The sequence below is a fragment of the Periplaneta americana genome, chromosome 8 (genome assembly GCF_040183065.1).
Source record: "Periplaneta americana isolate PAMFEO1 chromosome 8, P.americana_PAMFEO1_priV1, whole genome shotgun sequence".
NCBI lineage: Eukaryota > Metazoa > Arthropoda > Insecta > Blattodea > Blattidae > Periplaneta > Periplaneta americana.
The window spans coordinates 157,791,479-157,812,284 of record NC_091124.1 but is presented as its reverse complement, the minus strand read 5'-3'; the positions used below and the strand labels follow the sequence as shown (position 1 = coordinate 157,812,284).

General features: G+C 36.1%; 1 protein-coding gene across 10 annotated transcripts in view; it reads left to right on the top strand.

The window, feature by feature from the left end:
- Positions 1 to 20,806, top strand: part of LOC138705188 (band 7 protein AGAP004871-like) — a 683,889-nt gene that overhangs the window by 285,476 nt on the left and 377,607 nt on the right. Inside the window, exon 1 of one of the 10 annotated variants that reach the window (XM_069833919.1) lies at positions 8,468 to 8,624. The exons of 7 other annotated variants lie outside the window; for them this stretch is intronic. In XM_069833919.1, the coding sequence (XP_069690020.1) occupies positions 8,561 to 8,624 (64 nt within the window). In that variant the 5' untranslated portion in view covers positions 8,468 to 8,560. Of the gene's footprint in view, positions 1 to 8,467; positions 8,625 to 20,806 lie in introns of those variants that run through there. 2 more of the 10 variants (XM_069833913.1, XM_069833914.1) reach the window with 2 other exon arrangements.

Here is a 20,806-nt window from a genome sequence, read left to right as displayed (position 1 = left end):
AACTCGTAATTGTGTTTTAAGTTTCGGACAAGTTCACCTGAGCATATATTTTAAATTTCATTTCACATAAAAACACATATTTTGATTTTTTATGTAAATATATATTTTCAAATATTCACATAAAAGCGCATAAAATTAAGTTTTCATCAAATAATTTTCGACAAAAGTCTCATTTCGGATTAATCATCAATGTCCAGTGCAGTTGCTTAGACGTGACATTTGGCAACTGTTTCTCGGAATTGCCTATTGTGGACCTGTGGAACTGCAGTCTGCTCTCTCACCACAAGCGATAAGAGCCGTCACCATTTAAAAATTGTACTGTAAGGGCCTTTTCACACGAGCGACTTTTTGCCGCCAAGGTCGACTGCAAAAAGCAGTCGGTCTGCCGCCGACATGAGCGGTTTTTCGACGGCAGAAGCAGTCGACATGGGCGGTGTGTGTCGTCGGTTCCGGTGGCAGTCGAACTGCAAGAGGTGTGTCATTTTTCACTCGCATTATAGTAATGGAAAATCTTGTAACCAGATACCAGTAATTAAAAGACGAGAATGATACACCTCGCTACTTAAGAGTAATTTCTTTCCGCCAAAAATTGCTTTCTGACCCACAACCTGAAGATGATAATCATCAAGGTGAACTTTAATGTATTTCTTCAGTGCCTTCTTATAACAATTCTGAATAAATTAACTAAATTAATTTAAATGCAGTTACCGTAACACTTTTTAATCACTATTCAGTAGTAACATATTTTTAGGTAAGTCTGGAAATTTTACACAACTTCGTTCCAAGTGGACATTTTAGGCATTGGATCATATTCAATTAAGAACTGCCCCTTGGCCAGTTTGCACATTTTAATTTTGGACTTTATGTAATTGGACATTTTATGAGCTTTGACATTTTACATAAGTGGACGTTACCACATAATGGACATTTTCGTAATTTGGGCAGTTCAGTGTTGGACCATGTATCTGCTAACCCACCCCACAGATAGAAGTCCTTTGGGCCGAAATCGAATGAACGTGATTACATTTTAATGGCTGCAGACCATCCTATCACTCTAAGCTTAAAAACCTGAACCAAGTACACATGAATATCTCTACTATAATGGGGAGGTAAGTTTTGGTATCACATATCGAAGTAAATCCAAGTATCGTATACATGCGCATTGAGATTGCCGTCAATAAAGTAGCTACGATCCAATCACACCCGACATTTCGATTATTTATGATACCACCCTAAATGTTTGTATTTTGTTTCGTAACCAATATGCAAAACTTCGATTAGGCCTATATCTATGATACCAACCTAACTGTTTGTCTTTTCTTTTGTTACCTACTAACCTGCAAAACTTCGATTATATTATGATACCAACCTAAATGTTTGTCTTTTGTTTCGTCACCAACCTGAAAAAGTACAATTATGTACGATATTAACCTTAAACTCCACTAGTAAATTACTGGTGCCAAATTACATGCGTTGTTTTCGTGATATTACTACAATGACATTTATTTTCAAGAGTGTAAAATGACTTTTGCGCCACCCGGTATTCAGGCCTATGTGTACTTACCAATTTCATTCTTCTCCTTGCTGCTGAGTTCCATGAAGTTTGTGTGAAATTTCAAACACACTTGTTCCCAAGCTTTTGTTTTTTTCAAGTCGATTACTGTATTTATCACTTTGGTAATCCCATATAGCAGGCTCACTTTGTATTTCTGCGATGAATGCATCTGTATCGAAAGATTCCATCTTGAGAGCTCAGTTGTCAGAACGAAACTGTCACGCAGCTGTCCAAATCAACAATCTGTGAGGCCAAAAATCGATTTTCTGACCTACTCATAAAATTAAATAATCGTGTTACTTAGGAGAACGTGATGATAGAGTAAACATAGGGAAAAACAGTCCCGCAAGCCATGCCAGTGACGGCGATTGTGGAGTAGAGTAGTATTCTTCTATTGCGATTTTAATTGAAGTGAAACGAGATGGAAATTCATCTTCAAGGTACAGTGGATACAAAAAGTATTTGCACACCCTTGTTTTTTTAATGTTCAAAGAAATAATAACGATAATTTTCTCAATATAAGTTTAGTAAGTAGCAGCATGGAAAGAACAACTTATATAATCAATAAAAATTGCATATAGTTACAAAATAAAATTACAAACTAAAAACTGCATTTTTAGATGTCAAAAAAGTATTTGCACAGCCAGTAAATTAAATAATAAACTCAAGCAAACTAGAGAAGTCTTTCTCAGTACTTTGTGTGGAATCCATTGGCTTCAACCACGGCTTCTAGTCTTCGTGGTATGGAGTGCACCAACTTTTTTGTTGTATCGGGAGGAATTTCAGTCCATTATTCCATAAGAGCATTATGAAAATCTGTCTTGTTTATATGCGGTGTTTTCTGATTTCTTTGCCCAATAAGTGCCACAAATTCTCAATTGTATTCAGATCAGGTGATTGAGGTGGGGTCACAAGCCTTCTGGGTGTGTTATACAACAACCACATCTTTGTTATTTGAGCAGTGTGGTTGGGGTCGTTGTCTTGTTGGAAATAATAACTTTCAATTTTTCTGCGCTAAGTAAATTATGGCGCAACAGCTCGATATACATTCTGTAATTCATTATTCCATGAATTATTGCTAAATTTCCCACCCCAGAGGATTCCAAGCAACCCCAAACCAAGATATGACCGCCACCGTGTTTTATTGTGACTGTAAGATTTTCCTTTTTCAGTTCCTGATTAGGTCTCCGCCACATTAACTTTCTTTCATAAGAACCAAATAGATTGTACTTGCCCTCGTCTGAAAAAATAAACTTCCAGGGGCTTATCTTTGTATTCTTTAGCGAAATCCAACCGTTTCTTCTTATTAGTTTCACTAAAGTGGAGTTTTTTCTCGGAGTTCGGCCATGGAATTTAGTACTATGCAAAACATTCCTGATAGTCTGAAGATTAACCTGTTTGACCGACGTTGTAGAATTGTTCGCAGCTAACGTTACAGCACTTCGGAATGGATCTTTGATGACAGTGTGAATTATTTGACGTCTCTCCCTAAGTGTAAGAATTTTTGGTCTTCCTGTTCGCGGTTTATTGACTGTTGTTCCAGTCTCATCGTAGTTCTTGCACAAATAACACACAGTAGAAAAAGGCAGGGACAGATCTTTTCCAATTTTACGGCAATTCTGGCCTTGCCAAAGTTGAAAAACAGTTCTACCCCGCATGGACTAAGGTAACTCTTGTGCTTTAGGACTCATGTTGTTTATTGATGTTCTATCCTTCAATACACATACTAATCCCCACTATAACATCAAATATTTCATTTGATGTGATTTAGCCAATAAAATAGGACTTATGAATTGAGAATTTTAATGTGCAAATACTTTTTTTACTACAAGAAATTAAAGTTTTCTGATCCTTATTTCAATTTGTAGCTGTACGCAATTCTTATCAAGTACATAGCTCTTAATATTACTACTGTTACCTGTTACAATTGTATTTATAAAATTCATCTTGATATTTATTTAAATATTAAGAAAAACAAGTGTGTACAAATACTTTTTGTATCCACTGTATGTTCTATCATGTAAAGTGATTGGCAAGTGTTATTAATTTATGTTTTGTGGCTTACTTGAAGTCTTTTTAAGCAGTACAAACTCTCATTTTTTATTTCTAACTTTGTCCTGAGATTAAAAAATTACTCAATTTAACTCAAACAAGCTACATATTACTTTACTCTGAGATATTTCTGTTTCATGTTGCTATAAATTTCATTTACCTTCAGTCGCTTTCGTAGCATACTTTTCAACGTATTTTCTGTTAAATAGGAGAACAGTTGGTAATTTTGTCTAAATGCACCTCCCTATATGGGGTAGTTTTCCTTAGCCAAACGTAATCAGAATATGTATACAAAACAAATATACTACCTGTAACTACTGCACAGAGTTTCATGAAAATATGTTAAATAGAAGAAAAGTTATTAATTTTTCTCTAAATGCACCCCCTATAAGAGGTAGTTTCCCTTATACAAACGTAATCGCAGTTTGTACAAAACAAATATACTACCTGTAACTACTGTACAGAGTTTCATAAAAATCTGCTAGATAGAAGAAAATGTACTAATTTTTCTCTGAATACACCCTCTGTAAGGGATAGTTTCTATTGTACCAACATAATCAGAGTTTGTAAACAAAACAAATATACTACCCGAAACTATTGCACAAAGTTTCATGAAAATCTGTTAAATAGGATACAAGTTATGAATTTTTCTCTAAATACACCCTCTATAAGAGGTAGTTGTTCTTGTACCAACGTAATCGGAGTTTGTATACAAAACAAATAAATTACCCGAAACTATTGCACAAAGTTTTATGAAAATCTGTTACATAGGAGAAAAGTTATTAATTTTCTCTAGATGCACTTCATAAGGAGTAGTAAAAAAATATGGTTTATTTAACGACACTCGGAACTGCAGAGACTATATCAGCGTCGCCGGTGTGTCGGAATTTTGTCTCGCAGGAATTCTTTTACATGTCAGTAAATCTGACATGAGCCTGTCGCATTTAAGCACACTTAAATGAGATCAACCTGAGCCGGGATCGAACCCGCAACCTCGAGCACAGAAGGCTAACTACGCTACCGAGGCCGACATATAAGAGGTAGTTTCCCTTATAAAAATGTTACCGGAGTTTGTACACAAAACAAATATACTACCTGTAACTACTGTACAAAGTTACATGATAATCTGTTAAATAGGAGAAAAGATATTAATTATTTTCAGATAAATGTAATGTTTTGAACCATTGCGTGTCGCCGATCTTGGCGGATAAAAGCCGTCCGTGTGAAAGCAGAAAACGCTGCCGCCCGTCGCGGGGACCGACTGCAAGACAGCGGCTGCAGTCGGTCTGCCGTCGGGGTCAGCGCTCGTGTGTAAAGCAGCCGGCGTTTCCCATTTAAATGCATTACCGACTGCATCCCCGCGACAAGCCGCTAAGGTCAACTGCTTTTTGCAGTCGACCTTGGCGGCAAAAAGTCGCTCGTGTGAAAGGGCCCTAAGCTCGCGCAAGAAACGATTACCGAAAAGCAATGATGGCGTTGCTGTCTGTTTTGACGTGTGTATGTAGGCACGCGGAGGGGGGAGAGGTGGGAGCCGATGGAAGTACTGTCTCTTCCAAGAAGATGAACAAATGAGGACATCGCTGTGGAAATAAAGAACGTAGCAAGATAAAAATTCGAAGCTAATTAAACGCGCAACATATGTTTACGAATGAAATAATAATACCGTGCGATACAAGACACGGATTCACATGCAATGGAACAAACTGAAGTCGTAATGTAACTATCACAACGCAAGACTGATTCTATCGATGTCGTTTCTCTTCCGACTGTACTCTTGAATATCATTCAAGTTATCTCGTGACCTTTCCTTTCGCCCGCTCTTCCTTATCGCATTGTTTGATTCGAATTCCTTCCGTCAGTAATCCGTGGTTGCGGGACCTATAACTAATATACATAAACATTGATGTGTCAATTAGGAATGCCTTGTAAGTTATCATAATGCTGATTCAGGAAGAAATTATAATTTCATAAACATCAGCTGCCACTGTTTTTGTTTCCAATCATTAACATGTCTCTAGGGAGTGCATGTTTTTTCCCAAGGCCAGGGCCCTCTTTTTCCCAGTACGAGGCAGTGTTCCGCGATAATCGTCAGTCATTTGTGATGGACAACTTGTGGATGAATCTCATTGTGTACTGTAATTCTTCAGCATTTGGCGAGAAAGTATAATTCTGTGGTGTTCGGGTGAAGGGATAGAAGTCATTTTTTTGTCCAGGTGGAATTTTGTTCCCCAGATGAACACACAAGTTAAATTATATCAAAGAATACAAGCAGTTGATGTGTTTTATTTGTGTAGAAAATTATTTGTCATAAGGGTTCCAAGTTTAAGTTTCATTTATCTCCGAACTCATTTTTATGACTTATCTCCCTTTACCCAAACACTACAGAATTTATACTGGTGAGTATTGCATATTGTTTATATTCACATAAAATAATTGAAGCATAATTAAATATTATTTCTTTATTGTTACATATTTTCCCGATTGTTAGCACCAGTGGCGGCTCGTGGGTATTGAATTACGGGGGGCTGCATACAAAAGTAAACCAAGCAACTTACTTTATATAAATATTAGTTCCATATTGTAAATATTGTACAGAATTAAACATTGTTGCACTTGTTATACTGACAACATTCAAGAAAATGTATTTAAAACTGCGCGCTACTGTCAAACTGCTGCACATTTTGCAGCCCCTGGAAACTCTGGATTCAAGGCAAGGGGCAGCAGGGAGGAGGGGTAAAACTAACGCGCAAAGCATCCGAGACTAGACTGGCAGCTCCAGGGGAGGAAGTGGCTTCACCCTATAGTCCTTGTCTCTGGTTTCGCTCTGGCAGCACCAGGGGAGGAAGTGACTTCACTAACGATTGCGTGCATGTCATTGAGAGCGAAATTTTTTTTTTAAATTCGAGCTGCTAAATAGAGATAGTATAATAAATGTATTTCACAACATAAAACGAGACAAGAGCCACAAATGTCTGGGGGTGCTGCAGCTCCGCAGCCCCTCTTCGAAAGCCGCCCCTGGTTAGCACACCAAAAAATAAATATTTTCCGATTTTTAGAACCTAAAAATCCGAGCCCTACTCATAAATAAGGCATCACGCATGAGGCAACTAAGTCAGGAATAATGGGGTAGGGCGGCCAGTTCCTTTCCTCCTCCATTGCATACATCGCTGACTAGTAACATACACTAACCAGCAGAGTGTCATAGAAACCATCAACTTCACAGTAAGTCTTGTTAAGAGTTGTTGATGAAACCTCTTTCATTAGTTTCGCAGTCTTGCTGTCATAGAATTTATCATTCTTTGTGTCTTCTTATTATGAGTCGTGTGCAGATCATTTTGTAAGTAAAGAATACTGAGAGCTTTCTTTTCTAGATATTTCAATACAAAGGAAGCAATGAAGAAATACTATTAGGCCTACTCAGCACCATATTCGAAAAAAAAAAGAGTTGTACTGGAGAATAAAAACGTGAGGTCAAATTAGCAAACAAAAAATCGAATAATTCAGCCGCGGCGAAAATGCGACTCACGAGCACATTGTGGCTCGCAGTGCTTTTCTCTCGCTTCCTACCTACAACCCCCACCCTCTTACTCACTGGAGTCAAACTCCGTTCTATTTGTATTTGTCTCGGACCTGCGAGTGGCGTATCGTCGCAATATATCTCTCGAAACCATGTACCTCTATAAAAAAACGAAAGTTTCAAGTAGGATGGGAGGACGCATTCTTTTGCTTACAATATGATGAAAATATTAAATGTATGATTTGTTCACAAATATTACTAGGAAAACGGTTGTATAACATAAAACGGCATTATAAGTTACTACATGTTACTGATGAAACATTAAAAGGTTAAGTGTTGTTATTATTATTATTATTATTATTATTATTATTATTATCATCATCATCATCATCATCATCATTATCATCTCTGTACGTCGATTCTTTTACAGCAGATGTACGAATAATGCGGTTAGATTTTCAATTTAAACTCACAGATTTACAATGTGACGTTAAATGAAGGCTAGATGTAAGGACTTGACAGATATTGAACTTTTCTGATCTTCGGAAAAAAATAAATATTTGAAGCTTCGTTCTTTCGCTTGCTCTGTTGAAGCCATGTTCGCTGTAACTTACGTTTGTGAAAAATTATTTTCAACAATGAAAATAGTAAAAATCAAATTTAGATCACGACTGACAGACAAATACCTTCGTGATCAACTACGATTGGCAGTAAGTGACATAATTCCTGATTTTGAAACTTTGTCGCAGAGACATTCTGAAGACAGTTAATTTTAGGTTGTGATAATGTGTCATATATTTTCTTGTTCATTTCTTTCTTCGTTACACGTCCTAAACTACTTCCCCTTCGGTTGTCCGCCTCCCTCCATAGGTGCTATGCACGTTGCAGCTTACACAGTGGCTCGGCGCACCATGGCCTTTTCGCCACGGCTGGAATAATACATCAAAACTTGTAACCTGGAACCCTACACGACATGCCTGAAACCATAAGAATAGATTATAAATCAAAAGCTACAGACGAAAAATGGCCTTTTAAAATAAGTTGCAACTGAATAGGCTTAGAGGCGAAAGATGTCCTGAAGTCTAATATGTGACAGTGGCAATGTTTTGAATGTTTGTTTCGGACAAAAATCCATAACGTAAACATATCTAAGACATCACTTTCTGAGGGACTTAAAGTGAGGTTGTGGGATAAATAAATAAATAATGAAACATTTACAATCGTCGTCCGAAAGATAACAGAGAACGCGCCTGCAATCTCTCCCAGTGATGCAACGATCTTGTAAACACATGACGCAGCGTCATACAAGGCTATTTCCTCCTACAGCCGCAGTATTTGTCAGTGCGATTCCGATATTTTCGCAGTTTGTCTCTCTGCCAGTCCATACCGTGAACGTGCTCATAGTGTTGAGAGGTTTAGTGCTGTGACTTGTTGACATGTACAGCAACGTGCCACGTACCGGCATACAGAGTGATGTGGATGCGCCGCAAATAAAGTTAGGTACGTATCCATACCGTAAACATAAAGTGTAGCGTTGCGTTTTTACTCTGTTCAACTTGAATTTGAAAATAAGACTTTGCATTCCTTCGGAAACTGAGCCACTTAATCCGGTTCCGAACCCTCTCTCTACTGAGCTGTGTTCGCACAATATACATCTCGTTCGATGACGGTTTATTATACTGACGGCAGGAGTTCGATTCCTATGAGAACCTATGATATTCGTCATGTACAAAACGGTTTACTTACTTGACACTTCACAGAATGTATGTTATGCCAGCTACTGATCATGTCTTTTCAATCATACGAAATCTCTTCTCTCGTCCTTTAGTTATTATCGCAATGTTATTATCATTTAGTTATTATCACATTATTATTATAATTTCTATCATTATTGTGTTGTTATTGCTATTTTGCCTTGTCATTCGGTCTCCATAGTAGATAGTAGAGTCGGGCAGATTGCCTCATATTATCGCCAGTTCTCGGTTGCGTAATCACCTCAGTCTCGCCCAGTGCGCGAGTACCTAACGTAGCCAAATGACTCATTGATAGAGAACACGAGATTCTCTTGGTCCCGAGATTACCGATACTAGATCACTCCCGACAGTCTCGGACGTCTAGGCGGGACTGTAGTAATGATAAGAAAGCAATATCGCTCGGGCCGTGCTCCTATAGGAAGCATTGGCTTATACATTTCCCGATTCTTTAAATATATATCATGTCGTAGCTCCTATAATACTTAATCAATCGCGCTGTAATTTTTTGGATTGATAGCTCAATGTCTAAGGAAAGCATAGAAAAACAAATCGAACTGAAAATCTTTTTTGGAAAGTGAAAAAAAAAAAAAAAAAAAAAACTTCGCTGGAGATAGATCTGTTCACACTTCACCTCTGGTAAGCGGCAAACTTTTTTGTTTTTCACGTTAGATGGGGGGGGGGTCAAAGCGAGAGAAATGTTGAGAAAGGATGGAAATTACTTTTAAAAGTGATGACCACTCAAAATTTTTACTGGTTCTCGTACAGTCAGTGTACGCATTTCATAACGATAAGTCGGCCGTGCGATAACAGGCCGGGACCCGGTATTCCTCGTTCCCGAGAGTGCCAATCTCGAGAATACGATTCTCGGAACTGGCGTTATCGGCCAGCTAGTCTCGCCTACGAGAACGAGCGGGAGTAAGAGGCTGTTTGCCCGACTCTAGTAGATAGGTACGTAGGTATAGTCTGAGCGTTCAATTGCTATATGCAGCCTATGTCTAAGACGACGGTTTCCTTTGAAGAGGTAAGATAAGAGTTTGTTTATTGATTAGGCGTTTTCAGATGCCGCTCCAGACACAAAACAAGGAGCGATAATTTGTCTACCAATTATGCGTTAGCATTTGTAATTTATGTGCCGATATCATCTTCACGTGGAGTAGCTATGTAACAGTATTATCATATATCGAGTCGATTGATGAAAATAAAAAAGGTTGGTGATTTTAATTTTACTTAAAGGTCATCTTGTAGTGCATGGTGACGGTAGAAATCAATGTACTGATTCGGTCTAAAAATTCTGTAACTAAATTAAAATGTAGCAACACCGTTTGACATTATAAGCATTGATACGAGAGGCTCGCGCCAGGATCATGGAGGCTGTGAGATGGCAATGAGCAGAGCCATCTTCAGTTACAAGCCGGAGCATGGGTAGGTTTGGCAATGCTGAGTGGAGGCGGGCGGAGGCGAAATAAAGGCTTGACGTTTGACGTTTTAGTGCTTTGATTTCGTTGTCACATGTACATTTCTGACATTAATTGATACAAAACTAAGTGTATATGATCAAGATTCAGTGTATTGATGTACGTAATTTATTACGGAATCCGAAATGGTATTTTATTTGAGTTTCAGAATACCGCGTAAGTACTTGCATACAGCCACTTATAATTTAAAAAAAATTAAAAGCATACGTGTTTTTTATTGATGGTACAAGGCAAAATAAATAAATACTTAAAGAAATGTTACTCGTACCAAAAATAAATAAAATAACGACGTACTTTCGGAATACCCTATTCCAATCAATTAACCATTATGTGGCTAGTAAATTGACAAAGTTTTGCCGCTTTATGTTGTTCCATCTCTGACGTAAGGGTCTAGGATATGATATGCATTTTAATTTCATGTGATTATCTATCGTGATTTTCTATAAATATTTCAAATGCCCAGGAAGCCAGTTTTGGCTTAAACCTGGCTAGTCACCATAAAAATACTGTTATCTTAAATTATTTGTTATAAACCTTTTTAAAATACATTATAGTTTTAAATAAATATAACTACAGAAAACAAGCTAAGAATGTAAATTATTCAAATAAAATAAAAACGTATACAGAGGAAACTATTGACATATTATAATAAGGTATGAGGATGTAAATACAGTTAGACCAAGCATAAAGATCTATGAAAAAATGAAGAAACATACCTTCAACATAATACGTAACAAAACACATCATTACATATTAAGTATGTGCTGATTATCGTAAACTCAGTGAACTTTTAATCCTGTAAATACGAAGTGAAAAGAAACATGTTTATAACTAATTTATTGCAAAAGAAATACTATTAATAAACAAACCTTGAAAACCAAAAAATTGAGTGTATGCATCTACAAATTATAGGTAGTTCTGACGTATAGCAGGAATTCCGAATCTTCAACAAAACTGTAGCATTTATGGGATCACAAAACAATGAACTTGAAAATGAACGCCGTAACTTTATTGATATAGCAGGCGAGACCCAACAATTTGGCCAGAATTCTGATACACAACAAACCACAAGTAAGACTATAAAAATGTAGTTTATACAATATTTAATATTTAGAAGAATATTGTCATTAATAATAACCGTAAAAATTGCTAACGATTGCAGCCACATTTTCATTTCTTGTCTTGTTTTTATCGCCAACACGCACTTAGTTTATAATATATCAACAATTAACGTTTGGTACGACCGAGAACATAATTCCCTCGACACACACTTATATTGTAACATTAATTTACATTGAAAATCGTCATTAACACAAACACGTGTTCTGGAAAGTAGGCCTCCGGTTGACAGTTAATTACAGTGTTGCTCCGGCTTGTAACTGAAGAATCCAGTTGAGAATCACGGTAGCAATGCATAAGATGTGCGCGCATGCGCAGTTAATCATCTTACAGCCTGCCCATTGCCTCATTGCAGAGCCTCACATCTTATGCATTGCTACCGTGATTCTTAACTGGATTTTCACTATAAGCTCCTTCGCTCCTCTGACATCTGGCCAGTCACTTGTTATGCATTTGAATCAGCTGTGGCAATGTAATACTTCGCCTGTATAAATTATAACTCTATATATATATATATTTACAATTAAAAAAAATATTTATATGTTTTTTTTTTTTTACAAATTCAAAATGATGGCAGTTCACTGATGAAGCTTTTCCCTCATCATTCATAAACTTGTTAACTTTTCATGTTCTCTCTCTTTTATTTTATTACTGAAACTCATGTTTACAATATCATGCTCTTTTAACTACATTCTTTAATAAATAATATATTTTTTTAATTTTGTGTTAGAAGAAAGTACTGATACTTGACCATTTTTTAAATGAATTTATTTTTTATCTATCAAAGGTAGAGAAGTGATCTTGCATCATATTTTAGATATAACATGCATAAATACACACAAAAAATTTCATCACAGAATGTTGGATAATTTTTTAGTTAAGTGGGAAATGCTTAATCACTGCACAGTGAAGTGAATTTTGAAAAAAAAAAATGTAAATAATTTCTTTTAATTGTAAAAATATTTTTTTTCGTGTAGCAGAAGGATAGTGTTTTACACATACCAATTTTCATTATTGTACAAGATACACTAATGGAGGGAAAAATGTTGAATATTTCCAAAATTTTACTGCTGTAAGCTGTACCTAACCCTTTAACAAATTCGTAAAGTAAATGGAAAGTTGTAAATAGCCTATAGCAGATTGATTACTGGCCTTGGGTGATGTTAGTTTAGTCCCTTTAACTTTGTAGAAAATATTAAAAATAATGAAAATTAAAATGAATAAAAAATAGGAATAATTTAATATCACTGATTTAATGTTCATTATTCAAATAATACCAAGATTTTTCTCCCATCTTATAGGCTAATTGAAGGAGTCGGAAGCAAAGGAGTATAAGTGCACTTAAGTTACTTTTGAGAAAATGAGATTGAAAATATTTCTTTCGTAAATTATGTGAAATGTTTAATCTAAATTTTAATGTGTGATGTGGTTTTACATTAAAATTTTAGATTCCTTGGCTTAACCTGAATGCACTTAACTGATATTATTAGAAATGTCACTTGTTGCATCCCTTTATTTCTAACCCCCTCAATTGATAACATATATTTATTTTACATAAATCTTCAACAGATTACATGGCAAAACATTGAACAGATATTGCAGAAAATGAATTTCACCGACAGTTACAAAAATAGCTCTTCATTATGACCCATATAGAATACATAAGACAATATTAAAATTAGCAACATGTTTCTTTCTTAGGAAATCATTCACTTTTTTCACATAATTGTTCAATAAAATATTGACGGTAGGGGATATAATAGAGTGGACAATATCTTTTTCACTGTGACCTACTGTACATTGAAGAGCTGAAAATAAATTACATGGTATGCTGTCCATAGACATTCTGGACAAAACCTTTCGCTGATTTTCTTGTTCTGAAAAAAGCTCTTCGTTGTGATCCAGAATTTTCTGAGTAATTGCAAAAATATAAGACACGCATGTAACATCTGTCGTCTACTAGGAAACATAAGTGATCTCTGTTCACCTGACAGATCAAATTATTTCTTGCATCTCTAGTTTCATTATCATCACTTACTTACTTACTTACAAATGGCTTTTAAGGAACCCGAAGGTTCATTGCTGCCCTCACATAAGCCCGCCAGCGGTCCCTATCCTGTGCAAGATTAATCCAGTCTCTATCATCATACCCCACCTCCCTCAAATCCATTTTAATATTATCCTCCCATCTACGTCTCGGCCTCCCTAAAGGTCTTTTTCCCTCCGGTCTCCCAACTAACACTCTATATGCATTTCTGGATTCGCCCATACGTGCTACATGCCCTGCCCATCTCAAACGTCTCGATTTATGTTCCTAATTATGTCAGGTGAAGAATACAATGCGTGCAGTTCTGTGTTGTGTAACTTTCTCCATTCTCCTGTAACTTCATCCCACTTAGCCCCAAATATTTTCCTTAGCACCTTATTCTCAAACACCCTGAACCTATGTTCCTCTCTCAGAGTGAGAGTCCAAGTTTCACAACCATACAGAAGAACCGGTAATATAACTGTTTTATAAATTCTAACTTTCAGATTTTTCGACAGCAGACTGGATGATAAGAGCTTCTCAACCGAATAATAACACGCATTTCCCATATTTATTCTGCGTTTAATTTCCTCCCGAGTGTCATTTATATTTGGTACTGTTGCTCCAAGATATTTGAATTTTTCCACCTCTTCGAAGGATAAATCTCCAATTTTTATATTTCCATTTCGTTTCATTATCATCACTACATACAAAAATCTTACAATAACGCTTTTACTATTCTATAAGAACAATAGTCACTAATATAATGCAATACAGAAAAAGTACTCTAATCTAAATTATCTATGTCATCCTCTGTTACAGTAACATCATTTACCTTCTTTGACATTGAATCACTTACATAGATTTCATTTTGTGAAATTAAAATATTTCCTACTTCATTCGACCTCAAAATTAACTGCAGATAAATTAATTTTGCTTCCGTTCCATAAACCTGTCTAACAGATAATATGTGGTAATTCCCACCACTCATCTGATGGTAGTTACCAAATCTGTCTTCCAGGTCATCTGTTTGCACCCCACCAGTTAAAAAAAATAGTTCTTATGCATTATGTTGATCCAATGAAGATAAATCAACCAAGCCAACTGTTGTGTGGTACAATAACGACTGTCTGCATACTGAAACCTGTCATTCCTTCGTTCAACGACACAGAAAAGCGAATCATAAATTCTGTAATACTCTGAAAATTTACTGTGATTGTTTCCTGGTACGTGTTTCTAGCTGGCTGACTCCAGCAATATACTGTACATAGGCACCAGACGTCAGCAGGAACAACAGCCGATCTGGCTCAATAGCTACTGAGAATAGGACAGCAAAACCCTGAAACGTGTCTAGATAACACGAATTTTAACTTGTTAAGTGTTTTAATAGTCTATTGTAACATTTTAATATTATGTACATTTTAATGAAAAACACTGTTGAAATACGACTAACATGTCAGAGTTTACCATATTTTAGTGAATTGTCCTTCTCTAGGGCATGAAGCGCTTTAAGAGCAGGAAAAGAAGCCTCTTCTTCATTGTATATCATGACTGAAACATTTAAGTCTAATAACCTAATCTGTTTGCTTGAGCCAGTTATTATTAACATAATTTACTTTACACTGTCAAAAATAAAGTACAGGGGTTGCTCTGTGGCATTGCTATTGGGATGGTTGGTATTGTACTTTCAGCCCTGGGGTTATTAAATAATGAAACAATCTTTCTGTTTATAGCATTGTTACCTGAGACAATGCCAAAAACTTGGAAACTTATGTCCTCCAGCTTTAAAATAATACCGCTTACAAACAAATACAAATGTTCAGCTTTTATGGTTGCAACAGGCAAAATATGTGCTACATCTTGTGTTCAAACTTAGTACCATAAAGACATATGCAGTAGAAGCACATTGTGAATTTCCTTCTGCCTGACCAACTATTATAAACTGGATTTTAAGTGGATTTCATCCGAGTAGCAATAAGACACTTACATCTTCCTCCTTTAGACATGGTACTTTCTTGGACAAGTAGTTAAATAAATGTGAAGATTGTTGATCTACTCGTATTATTGGATCTGTGGAAAAACTGTTGTAGATTCTACTTAATTTAATTTCACAAGGCAACAATAAACCTGAATTGCTTCTTATGTATCTGTAACAATGTGGGGATATAGATCTACCAGTTACCAAAAAACTATTAGACTTTACCTCCATGAATACCTCATGCTGGACTTCTTACAATTTAACAGAGAAACCTGTTGAACTAGTAAACTAATTGTCCACTTTTTTTCTGGCAGGTCAGTACACATGCTGTTTAGCAATTCTTGAATAAATTCAAGTTTGTCAGTAACTGCTTATTTTAAATTTTTTAATTTTACACTAATTTCTTTTAGTAAGAGGAAGTAGTTCTACGTTAGTATAGCAGAGCCTTTTGGCCCCTGAAATTCACTTCCATTCATTGTCTACTAGACAGGACAACAGCCAAGCTGTCAGTTTTGCACATATATATTTGAAATTGATAGTACTCCAAACTACATTATTTTTAACATAAAAAAATTAATCGGTCACCAGTTTTTCTTATAATGGTAGTATGACTTTACAAGAACTGACATTGTTCAAAAGCATGTGATACTGAACTTGTAAAATGTACATGTGGCAACACAGACCACGTGGGTCAGTGCAGTGTTCTCGCTTTCCTAACAGATTATTTCCCATTCTCACTTCAGTTACGTGTTAGTAGCTAGTCTCTTCCAATACGTGTGATGCTGTGTAATGCATATTTAGGTAATTTTTAGCTTAATAATGCATATAATATACATTACATTCAGTTTAAATGTATGTTTCAATGATTTTGTGTGGACACCTCAGTTTCTCGATTTTGTGTCCCATATCAGGAATCAGGATTGAAGAAGAAAAAGAAAAAACTAAATAACAGAAAAATTAAATAAAATGTTAAGATTTTCACAGTAAGGTGTTAGAGGACCTTTCCCTGGACGGAAGTCCACTTTTACAACACTTTACCAACGACCCTCTATACACTGCGTGTCATAAATGAATTTATTACGTTGGCTATTTTGAGAATAGTAAGTAGAGAGGAAATATAGAGGGTTCAAGGAAACTGCCGACAAATAATTTAGGTCAAAAGCATCCTCTTTCAGGGAGGTTGTAAATTCTCTTCCTTTTCTAGTACTAGTAGCAATTTAGATTCTTCTAAAATTGGAATCATCGTTAAACTGTGTTTGCAGTGTGTGAATATCGTAAGTAGTTAATGTGCTTGTTTATTCTGTATGCGCGTGTTAATGTGGTTCTAATATGTTTCCAATTTAAAGATTCCAAAAGTGTATTCTTTGCACAGTGGATTACTGTAAAGGAAAAGATTTTATTAGGTCAGATGAGGATGTCGTATTTTGCGACTGTTGGAGTAAAGAGTAAAGCAATGCTGTTCTGTTTCCGAATATTTTATGTGACAATTGCTCTTTGTAAAAAAAAAAGACAAAACTTGTTTAAAATAATTATTAAATTATGATGTCCGTTTTAAATCGTATCTAGGTAACCGTGAGGTCTATTATAATTTCAGATGAAATGTACTAAAAAATTTCAAGTCGACCAGCATGTCGCATCTGTTTCACATATTGCAAGAATGCAACAAAAGAAAGAATCTTCAAAGAATTTCATAGATCCCTCAGTTATGCCCGTGGGAAAGTGGATGTAGCGGCGAAAAACAAACTGGACAGGGTCATAAATGCTAACCCGGACTGCGGATTCTTTTGTTCAGTGAAGAAAGTTATTTGTGGCGAAAACTTGATGAAGAATTTGACCTGACACTATCACAAATATGTTCGTTCAAGTTTAAACCCGTAACTTCTTGCAATATAGAGATAAGTGCAGGAACCTCACAGAAACCAATTTAAAAATGTTGTTAGGTTTTAACTGTGCAAAAAAATGTGAAGTGAAATAAGACATTTGAAACAAAAATAAAAGTGCATATTTTAATGTATTTTTCGCTTGATCATGCATATTTCATTGTTTGATAGTGCATGAATGCATGCATATTTTGGGATTTTATAGTGCATGAAATTCTAGTCTCTAATAATAATAATAATAATAATAATAATAATAATAATAATAATAATAATAATCACTCACCAAAATTTATACAACTGGAGCACTTGAGCACTTTTGTTGACCAGGTTAATATACGCGATAGATAAAACCCATTCGCTGAGATTCTTCTGACTTGAAAATAAATCCATCATTTTTTTGTTGAAGTTGTCTATTTTGCAAACAAAACTCCTCAGATTCATCGTGCCCTCTTAGTGCTAAATCTAGTGCCCCACAAAATCGTATGCAATTTATTATTAAATTTAACACATATCTGTTTTTATCAACTTGCTCATTGTGTTTTGCAATCGCGAATCTGTAGTGTGAATTTAACTATTTTCTGTGTTCGCTTTAACCAGCATAGACAAACTGAAAACGTTATTCATGTTAACCTTTGACTTATGATGTGTTTTTATTTTATCTCATAAATGTACTAAATCTGTCACACCCACTTTTGACCAGCTAAGTTCACCTCCGAACAGAACACCCGGGAAACAGAAGAACGCATTTTTCACATCACATCCACACAACCAGTTAACGTTAAAAACGGAGATTTCAATAAAGCGCCAACCGAATCCATTTTTTCACAGTACACAACACGATAACACGACCACTATTACGATGACAACCTCACGACTTCACACGTTCACACTACAATTGGTACTGTTGGTAGAAATAATAAAGTGAAAACTTTCTCAAGCCAAGTTTTCAAGAAACCGGGAGAGATTTTATTATCTTATTGTTGCAGTCTTCGCTCTAAGAAACTTGTTCCGACAAAGTGGAAGGACAGACAGAGCGAGAGGTAGTAAGGGATTGGCGTAGAAAATGGGGATGTATACAGTTTCACAAGCATTGCAAAAGCCAGCGGCAAATTGTGCCTGGCACGTTTTAGATCATGTTTTAGATGCTGAAAAGGATGAGCGAACATGGAGATTGCGCGCGCATCCCATTATATTTCTTATGGGATGTAGTGGCTGGCACAGATCCATCCTCCAAACACTGGTTGCAACATGTTTCGCTGCAAAGATCATATTGACGGTAGAGTTTGTGTAAGCGTAACTTGTTTCTCTCAGGTTTTGAGCGGAAAATATGAATTCTCCTTTTCCTTCTGTATTCTGGTAGTGCCATGGCACAACGGCACTACCTCTAAAGCCGCCCCTGATTTGTAGCTTCACTTCTAATTAACAGTAACAAAAATCGAGGTTGCCAGGCAACGATATGAAACGAAAGATGTGAAATAAATGAATGAGGTGTATAAACAATTGAATGCTCTTTCATATTTAAGTATAAAATATAGGGGTACCATTTGAAATTTCAAAGTGGGGGGTGGGTGGGGCATGGAGGATGAAATCTGAACTGCAATTAAGCCTGGTTTCAGACTTCCGCTTCAATATATAAATTGAGGTGTTTTTTGTTTAAATTTAATTCAATTTATATAGTTATTTAGACTGGGAAGTTTTGAAATGAAAGCCCTGTATAATGCAGGAGGTAGTTTGGGAGCTATTTGTCGAGTTAATTTTAATACAGCATATGAGAGAGAGAGGGAGTATGTCTCTCCTACTAATCAATTGTAGCAGAAGGCGGTAAGTTCCCCAAAGCAATAATTTATTTCGAGGTTGAAAGAAAATGTAAGTTAATTTTTTTAAATCTATTACTTTATTTATAGGCCTTTAGTTTTTATAGGACCCACGAGCCGTAGGTTGCCGAGCTCTGCATTAATAGCAACTCAAATTACGAATCAATATGGTTGCCACTCGCGATGGGATTGTTGTGGTCACGCGATTTCCACTTGCTTGCAGGGCCGGATTTGGGTATAGTGCCGCCTCTAGGCAATGCTAAAATCCCCTCTGACCCAATTCTCACAAACAATTTTTGCGCATCTATTAAACAGGTCATGTTTAGTTTAAATTAGTTTTAAATGAAATGTTACGATTCAGAAAACAATAAATTATTGGAATCAAAATACATGCATCTAACTTGGGAATTATAAAAATTTCCATCGCACTTTCTTCACAGAGAAAGCGTTCATGATGTCATCAAAGTTGATCTGACGAAGCACATCAGATCGATGCAAAGAAATTTATTCATTGTTGATACAAAATTGATTTTTGAAAGCCAGGCTGTGGTGGGGAGATGGGAAATACTTAATTTGTTCGAAAATTCTTAAGCGTGTGTTGCGACGACAATACTCGACTCTTCAGAAAGAATATCATACAATTACATGGACATGTGAAAATAATTTATTTTGGGGCTATCTGTATAACTGTTGGTTATACATAATAATCAGTATATTACAATACGTTTACACTCAGTTCTGCATGACAAACATGTATTTCGTTTCATTTTGAGTGAAATGCATAGGCCCACAAATATTTTGATAAATACAAAACAAGAAAATACAAACACATCACACAAGTGTCCTCGGTCTTAAACAGAAAAAGCTTCTTGCTAGCTATGTTCTAGCTTGGAATATTGGAAAATCAATTAAGCCCTTTACAGAAGCATCATTTGTAAAATAGTGCATACAGGACGTTACTAAAATAATGTGTCCAGAACAAAGTCAAAGTTTAAGAAAATTAAATTATTTCCAATTACAGTTCAGAGAAGGAATTTCAAGATTGTAAATGTAATTAAATCTGAAGCTGAAACCACAATTAATCAGTTTGTAGCTTACTCACATACATTGGACGAAAGCACAAATAAAAATGACAAAGCTCACCTAGCCATTTTTATCCGAGGAGTTAATGAACATTTTACTGTGTCTGAATGTCTTCTAGATGTATAATTACAAAATACAACTGGAGAAGATCTTTTCCAAGCACCGAAAGGCACCATAGAACAGAAGAGGTTGAATTTGCAATGGTTGTGTCAATAGCAACAGACGGGGCTCCAGCTTCATAGTATGTCAAAATAATATACAAACGTATGATATTTCCTTATTCTTTTGTTGTTATTATTTGTAAACATAAGCAGACCGCTGCCGCTATCCCCCACTGATCGCTTCCATCTGTTGAGGTACGAGTCTCTCTCCCTTCTCTAGCCTTACAGCATACTGTGTTCGGCGGGCAGCATCGAGAGCACGAATGACGATACGCTTTTTGGAGACCTCTAGGCTAAACAATATGATTGACGCGGGAGAACTTAAGACCTTTCCGCCTTCTTTGCTTCAACATGTGATGTGATGTGATATGTGATGTGATGCGATGTGATGT